The sequence below is a fragment of the Pituophis catenifer genome, unplaced genomic scaffold (assembly GCF_029215685.1).
Source record: "Pituophis catenifer annectens isolate HBS135680 unplaced genomic scaffold, rPitCat1.0.hap2 SCAF_15, whole genome shotgun sequence".
Lineage (NCBI taxonomy): Eukaryota > Metazoa > Chordata > Lepidosauria > Squamata > Colubridae > Pituophis > Pituophis catenifer.
In genome coordinates, this window is record NW_027256895.1 from 4,931,209 (window position 1) to 4,939,758 (window position 8,550).

Consider the following 8,550-nt stretch of genomic DNA (forward strand, 5'->3'; position numbering starts at 1 on the left):
CAGTGTGTCGCCTGGGTACAAATATTTTGTGCAAATATTTTATACAATTAACAATTTACAGTCATATTTATTATTTTATCTATTCTTAATACTAATATATACCATACCTAATACTATAACAGTCCTCTTCTTATTTAACTTTATTAAAACATTTTTTTCTATTTCACATCTCTGCTTTTTTCCACTTTTCATATTTATTCTCGAACCATTGATAAAACAGTTCCCATATGTCAGGGATCAGCAACCTGCAGCTCTGGAGCTGCATGCGGCTCTTTCATCCCCCTGCTGTGACTCCCTCTTGGCTGAACCACCACTGGCTGGCCCCGCCCCGCCCCTCACCCTCCCCTTCCAGTCACTCCTCACCTGGCCTGAGAAGGTAAGGTTGATGGCAGGGGATGGAGACTTGCTCCATATTCCAGAGCAGGAGCGAAGCGCCCCTGTACTTGTTGAAAGGAAGCAGTGTGCTCCCTCACATATTGAGGTAGACCAGGTGCTTCAATAGAAAAACACATTTTATACGTGTGTGTGAGAGAGAGAGAGAGAGAGAGAGAGAGAGAGAATCTTGGTGTATTCGGGTCTTTTCCCGTGTAAGTGTCAACTTGCAAAGCTTTCAAGTTGCCATGAGCAGGAGGGAGGGAGAACTGAAGTGCATTCCATACATTCTTCCTGACCGCAATCAGAAGGAGGGTGTTGGATTTCACAGCCAGCCAAAGTGGTTAATTGGAGAATGTGATTTATGACATGGCCAGAGAGGAGGGGAGAGACAGGGTCATAGGGGAACGTAAATCTACGTGGGATTAGTTCTAACTGCATCCGAATATTGCCGAAATGGTGCTCCTAATAAATGATTGTATTTCTTTTGAAGTTCGGCTCATGGCTCATGAATTAATTAGGGCATCTTTTGGAAATTTCACAGTAAGATTGAGAGTATCTTGGTGACCTTTCAACGAGGTCCCACTCGTCATCTTCAGGCTGGTGTCTTCGGCTTTGTGCTTGTGCGAGCAAAGCGTGATCGAAGATGCCGTCTCTCTATAAATACTGGTGGGGAGGTGGGGAGTGCTGGCTTTGTTGTTGTAAGCGGGTTGGTTGACAGTGTTGTTACATCTTGATTAGTAGATGGAGTTGATGTTTGCAGATTAGTCGGCTGTTTCGTAACATCCTGTGTGGCCAAGGTCCTAGCTGTGTGCCCATTAGTCTTTTGTGTTGTAACGACCTGGGTAATGGGTTGCGTGGTAGCGCAACACATCTAGTGTTGTGACATCCTGAGTCCTGTGCTGCAACATCCTGGGTAGTTGGCTCTGTTGTAACATCCTGAGCTTTAACGTTGTAACATCCTGAGTTCTGTGATGTAGTGTCACCCAGGTTTTGTGGCTCCCGGTGTTTTCTTTTCTGTGGGAAACTGGTCCAAATGGCTCTTTGAGTATTTAAGGTTGCAGACCCCTGCCATATGTTATAATAATCGACTTGTTCCTTCTCTTTAATTTCAAGCGTTAACCTATTGATTCCTGCACTTTCTAATATTTTCCTAATCACATTCTCCTCCATAGGGATCTCTTCATTTTTTTTTCCCGATTTTGTGCAAATACAAATCCTAGCTGCAGTTATTACGTGAATTATCACATAAAAAGCGGTATCGAAGTCTTAAGTGTTACTGCTGTCGGGAGCCTTTTCTTAATCCTCGGGTGTTTGTCCGCGCGGGTAGGTGAGGCCCTTCACGCTGGGGCAACTGAAGGAGCTGCTGGGCCGCACGGGCACCCTGCTGGAGGACGCTTTTTGGATCGACAAGATCAAATCGCATTGCTACGTCACAGTGAGTCTTTGGGGTTGGTTCCTCCTCCTCCAGAAATTCGCCTTTCCAGAAAAAATCGGCATTTCGCATCGATCCCGGCTCTGCTCAGGCATGCTTTTGAAGGCGAGAAAGCGACGATTAAACCGAGGATCCCAGATCGTCTGGGTTTGTTCGGGGACGCCGCTCGATGCAAAACGATGTCCGGATTTTTAAAGGGAATTTAGAGAGAATTTTAAAGCAAGCTTTCCTTTCGGGGGAATTTTAAATGGAATGTTTATTTACGGAGATTCTCCTATCATCCAAGTCATGGTTGTCCCAAAGGTGCTTTTTTCAAAAGGCAGCTGGACTTTCCCGGGGGGGCGGGGGGGGGTTTCCCCTTGAAAACATTTCGCTCCTCATCCAAGAAGCTTCTTCGGTTCAGTTTAAGAGGAACACTTCAGGATATGGGGAGCAGGGGGAAGAAATAGCTGGAAACAAATCTCTCTCTCCCTCCCTTCTTCTCTCTCCCCCTCCCTCCCCTCTTTTTCTCTCCTCTTTCTTTCTCTCTGTCTCTTCTCTCTTTTTCTTTCTTTCTCTTTCTTTCTTTTTCTCCCCTCTGGCTCTCTCTCTCTGCTCTTGCCTCTATCTTTCTTTCTCTCTCCCCTCTTTCTCCTCTTCTCTCTTTTTCTCCTCTTTCTCTCTCTCTGTATCTCTCCTCTCTCTTTCTTTCTCTTCCTTTTTCTCCTCTCTCTCTCTCTCTCTCTGCTCTTGCCTCTGTCTTTCTCTCTCCCCTCTTTCTCCTCTCTTTTTCTCTTCTTTCTCTCTCTCTGTATCTCTCCTCTCTTTGTCTTTTTTTCTCTTTCTTCCTTTTCCTCCCCTCTGGTTCTCTCTCTCTCTCTCTCTTTCTCCCTCCTCTTTCTTTCTCTCTCTCTCTCTCCCTCCCTCCCCATCTCCATCTCTTTCTGTCTTCTCCCAATATTGCCTTTCAGTATTCCACAGTGGAAGAAGCTGTCGCGACGCGAAATGCCCTCCATGGGGTCAAGTGGCCGCAGTCTAACCCCAAGTTTTTATCCGCTGATTTTGTGGAGCAGGATGAGGTACGGAGCCCAATGGGGAACAAAGACGTGGGACGGGTGGAGTTTGGTGCAAGAAAGTGAAACAGGAATATATGCTCCTAAAATGTTGGGTTTTGTTCAGAAGACATGTCTCTCTAGCTGTTAGCCTTACAGGGAGTCCTCGACTTACATTTGGTGACGGTTCAAAGTTACGACGGCACTGAAGAAAAGCGACTTATGACCATTTTTCACACCATTGCAACAACCCCATGGTCACATGATTTACATTCGGGGGCTTGGCAACTGACTATTTATGACGGTTGCAGTGTCCTGGGGTCACGTAATCCCCCTTTTGAGAACTTCTGACGAGCAAAGTCAAGGGGGGGAGCCGGATTCATTTACTGTTCGTAAATCAAGGACTACCCGTGAAGTTGACACCACAAGACAATGTCTCTTAGCTTTCTCGCGAGTATCCTTTGATTTTGTATCCCAGAGAGCCTCCACCTGCTTACCTGAGAACCTTCCTTTCTGTTCCTCAGCTGGATTTCCATCGTGGTCTTCTGGCCGACCGTCCCGTGGAGGCCAAGGCAGACGAAGCGCCCACCTTCCCCGGGGTGGGCCCGACCACGCGGGGGGAACGGGAGCTGTCACGGCGCTCGGAGGCACGGGAGCGGGAGGCGGCTGTGCGGGAGCAGTGGGCCGAACGGGAGCGAGAGATGGAACGCCGGGAGAGGACCCTGGCGGAGCGGGAATGGGATCGGGATAAGGTGCGTGAGGGCCCCCGCTCTCGCTCCCGGTCCCGAGACAGACGCCGCAAGGAGCGGCCCAAATCGAAAGAGAAGAAAGCAGAGAAGAAAGGTAACAGGTTCATAGTGAATGCTGTGGCAGAGAGAAGCCAAACTTCTCTCCCTCCATTCACAGCGGTGCTGCTGCTCCCTTTATGGTCCTAACTGGAAGCCTCCCATTCAATTCTGGAGCCGACCGGAAGTCTTGTTCCCCCACCATAGAGTCTCCTCCTAGCGAGGCATCCTTTTTTCTCTACCTCTTCCAACCGAAAGCCTTATCAATTGTGGAGCTGACTGGCCACAGGGAGCCGCAGCAGAGGGATGAAAGAGCCACATGAGGCTCCAGAGCTGCGGGTTGCCGACTCTTGCCTTAAAAAGGACAGGCTGCAGCAGCTCCGCTGTGAATGGAATGGAGGGAGAAAACTTAGGATTCCCTCTGCTGCAGCACTCAATGTCGAATTCTGTGGCAGAGAGAAGCTGAACTTCTCTCCCACCATTCACAGCGGAGCTGCTGCAACCTGTCCCTTTAAGGTAGTCCCCGGGAGGGAGGGGGCCAGGGGGGACCATAAAGGGAGCAGCAGCTCAGCTGTGAATAGAGGGGTATGGGGGGGGCGGTTGGATAGGTCAAGCGGCTGGAAGGGGCAACCGTGGGCGGGACCAACCAGAGGTGGTTTTTACCGGTTCAGCGAACCGACTCAAATCTTCCCTACTGGTTTGCCCAAACCGGTCGAATTTCACCCCTGCTTTGGGGGGCTTTCTGCTATGAATGTAGGGATAACGTCGCTGGGGGGGTCTCATGTAGGTTTAACCAGGGGTTGCTCTTTTCAAGTGACCAAGCTGTCATCAGACCAGGCCTTTTTTTCAGCCCTTTATTGGCAAAAACTCAAGAATAACAACCAACCTCCTTACTTTCCTTCCCCAACAGAAAAAGCCCAGGAAGAACCTCCGGCTAAACTTCTCGATGATCTGTTCCGCAAAACCAAGGCAGCACCTTGCATTTATTGGTTACCCCTCACGGATATTCAGGTGAGACAAGGACGGGCACCGACGAGGGTGGTGACGTTACCAGATGTGGTTTCTTCAGCCCTGTGAGGATGAGAAGGTGCATCCAGGACACACGCGTGGATGCCGTTTACAGGCAGTCCTCGATTTACGACCGCAATTGAGCTTTCATCACTAAGTGAGACGGACGTTAAGATGAATTCTGCCGAATTTTCCGACCTGTCTTGCGGCCGGGGTTCAGTAAATCCCCACAGCGGTTCCGTTAGGAACCTGGTTGTTAAGTTGAATCTCGCTTCCCAGTTGACTTTGCTCGCCGGAAGGTTGCAAAAGCGGATTGCACGATCCCCCGAGACACTGCAACCGTCATAAATAATGAGTCGTCTGAATTTTGATCCCGTGCAGGGATGCCCCAACGGTCGTAAGTGTGGAAAACATTGTAAGCCACTTTTTTTTTTTCCGTGCCGTCATAACTTCCGACGGCAGTTGGAACGTCGAGGCAGTTGTATGTCGAGGACCACCTCTTCTTCTCATCCCAGGCTTTTGAGAGACGAGAATTGTGATTGTCGATGGTGATTTAAAAAAAAAACAGGAGGCGTCTCGAAGCACATATTCTGACAAAAAGATTTTAAAAGCTGCTTTTTTTTTCTTTTTTTTTTGCAAGCTACAATTTTAATAAAGATGTTCCCAGATTCATTCTGATTTCCAGTCCCTAGGAAGCAGATTTGATGACTGGGCATTTTTTGCCTGACCCAGAAAGTTTAGGTGGAAAGGATAATTCCGATACTTGGAGAAATATTTCATATACAAGTAGCGCTCGACTTACAACACATTTGTTTAGTCATCGTTTGAAGTTGCAATGGCACTGAAAAATGTGATTTACAACCATTTTTCACAAATAGCAACCATGGTCGCCTGATCAAAATTCAGCTTGGCAACTGACTCATATTTACGACGGTTGCAGTGGTCAAGTGATACCCTTTTGCGACCTTTTGACAAGCAAAATCAATGGAGAAACTGTGTTATAGGTAGTCCTCAGTTTACGACCACAATTGAACCCCAAATTTCTGTGGCTAAGCAAGGCCGTTGTTAAAATGAGTTTTGCTCCATTTTACGAACTTTCGTTGTTAAATGACTCACTGCAGTTGTTAACCCAGTTGAGTGAATCTGGCTTCCCCGTTGACTTCGCTTGTCAAAAGGGGATCACATAACCCCGGGACACTGCAGCCGTCATAAATATGAGTCAGTTGCCAAGCGTCTGAATTTTGATCACGTGACCACGGGAGATGCTGCAGTGGTTGTAACTGTGCAAACCAGTCACAAGTCACTTTTTTCAGTCCTGTTATAGCTTCATTAAATCATCATCAATCATCTTTTAACGACCCCATAATCCCTTGTGGGGTGGAATCTGGGCAACTGAATGGAGCTGAGTGTTTACTGGCCGGATGCCTTTCCTGTTGCCAATGCAGAATTTTATTCAGCAGATATATTCTCATTGAGCCCAGAGAGAGAAGCATTCTCTCTACTTGTACCTAGGATTGAACTCACAGCCTCCTGATTGTGAGGCGAGAGTTCTACCTGTAGTCACTCGTTATACCTTCATTAAATGAACAGTAAACTGAGGACTCCCTGCAGCGATTCACTTAACAACCGTCTCTTTTAGCAACCGAAATTGTGGAGTCGCTTGAGCTCTTAAGTTGAGAACTGCCTGTACATGGCTGTCCTTCAACAGTTGCTCTTCCCCTCCTTCTCTCCTTGTAGTATGTCCAGAGACAGGCTGAGCGAGCAGCTCGGGCTCGCGAACGGGAACGCCGGCGCAAAGAACTGGAAGCCGAGGAGGCCCGTCAGCGGGAACGCAACCGCCAAGCCGAGCGAGACAAGCGGCGGGAACACAGCAGAGAGCGAGAACGTGAGCGCCCCAATGCCACCAGCTGTGGTGGGGCTAGTCGAGCGGGGCGAACGCGGCGGCCGAGGAGACCGCGAACGGCGTGAAGCCAAAAGCCGCCACAGCCGGAGTCGGAGTCGGAGCACGCCTGTACAGGACAGAGGGGGGCGCCGCTGAGCTATTCCCCAGCCTTTCTTTTGACCTTCGGGCGGGGGGAGGAGTTGGTGGTGGGGGCACTTTCCCCGAATCAAGCTCCTGAGTTTTGCGGCCAAGGAGGATCAAGGAAGGGGAGTGAGTTTCTTTGCCCACCACTGGAAGGGCCAAGAGGAGTCCGGCGTGGCTGGCAGGCGGCCGAAGTGGTAGGGTTCTCCCCCCCCCCTCCCCCTTAACATGGGGATAAGTTTGATTCCCGACCCCTCCTGCTCCCCTCTTCTGGAGCCAGTGTCCTTCCCGTTGATTTGTATTTTATTTTGGGAAAATGTTTTTTTTATTCTTCTGATGATACAGGAAAGAGAGCATAAATAAAGAGATGGCGTTAGTTTTAAAGCTGCCGTCCTGCTTCTTTTGGGGGGCGTGGAAAACGGGGAGCCCACTGCCATTGCCAGAAACATAGTTTACTATCCTCTTGCAAAGGATAGTTCCATATGATGTGCCTATAGAATATTTGTAGCTCACGGATTATTTATTTATTTATTTTATTTTATTTAATTTGTATACTGCCCTATTCCCGAAGGACTCAGGGCGGTGAACAGCCATAGAATAAAACATATAAATACAAAATTTAAAATAAACTAAAACGAATTAAATAATTTGGTTGGACAAATTTAAAACCCCAATAATTTAAAACCAAATTTAAAATTTCCATTTAAAAAGGGGAAAGACTTAGGTCAGGCCGGCTTGATGAAATAGGAAAGTCTTGAGCGCGCGACGAAAGGTACGCAGATCCAGGATCCTCCGTATCTCCAAGGGGAGCTCGTTCCAGATCGTAGGTGCTCCCACAGAGAAGGCTCTCCCCCTGGGGGCCGCCAGTCGACATTGTTTGGCCGACGGCACCCGGAGGAGCCCCTCTCTATGGGAGCGTACTGGTCGGTGGGAGGCTATTGGTGGTAGCAGGCGGTCCCGTAAATAACCAGGTCCTAAGCCATGGAGCACTCTAAAGGTGATAACCAAAACCTTGAAGTGCACTCGGAAGACCACCGGGAGCCAGTGCAGCTCGTGCAGGAGAGGTGTTACATGGGAGCGCCACGTCGCTCCCGTCACCACCCGCGCGGCCGCACTCTGTGCCAGTTGGAGCCTCCGAGTGCTCCTTAAGGGGAGCCCCATGTAGAGAGCGTTGCAATAGTCCAGGCGGGAGGTGACGAGGGCATGAGTGACCGTGCGTAAGGAGTCCGATCCAGAAAGGGATGCAACTGGCGGATCAGGCAAACCTGATGAAAAACCCTCCCGGTCACGGCCGTCATATGCTCTTCTAAAGACAGCCGTGAATCCAGGAGGACGCCCAAGTTGCGAGCCCTCTCCGTGGGGGCCAATGATTCGCCCCCAATAGTCAGCGATGGCGTCAACTGACTATATCGGGACGTCGGAAACCACAGCCACTCGGTCTTGGATGGGTTGAGCCTGAGCCTGTTTCCCCATCCAGATCCGCATGGCCTCCAGACACTGGGACATCACTTCAAGGGCATCGTTGGGGTGGTCCGGGGTGGAGATGTACAGCTGGGTGTCATCAGCGTACTGGTGGTACTTCACCTCAAAACCACGGATGATCTCGCCCAGCGGCTTTACATAAATGTTGAACAAAAGGGGCGAGAGGACCAACCCTTGTGGCACCCCACATATGAGGGGCCTCGGGGTCGACCTCTGTCCCCCTGCTAACACAGACTGCCACCGGTCGGAGAGAAAGGAGGAGAACCACCGCAGCACAGTGCCCCCCACCCCTAACTCTTCCAACCGGTGCAGCATGATACCATGGTCGATGGTATCAAAAGTCGCTAACAGGACCAGGACAGAGGAGCAGAGGGGTTGAACTGTGGGGTCCTTAGTACTGAGTTTGGTAGTTTT

At 49.6% G+C, this 8,550-nt stretch overlaps 1 protein-coding gene across 1 annotated transcript in view; it reads left to right on the forward strand.

The window, feature by feature from the left end:
- Positions 1-7,038, forward strand: part of ACIN1 (apoptotic chromatin condensation inducer 1) — a 77,533-nt gene extending 70,495 nt beyond the window's left edge. Inside the window, 6 exon segments of the mRNA XM_070954437.1 lie at positions 1,703-1,810; positions 2,758-2,865; positions 3,363-3,681; positions 4,534-4,634; positions 6,369-6,580; positions 6,582-7,038. Coding sequence (XP_070810538.1) covers positions 1,703-1,810; positions 2,758-2,865; positions 3,363-3,681; positions 4,534-4,634; positions 6,369-6,580; positions 6,582-6,669 — 936 coding nt within the window. The 3' untranslated portion in view covers positions 6,670-7,038.
- The last annotated feature ends 1,512 nt before the right edge of the window (positions 7,039-8,550 follow it).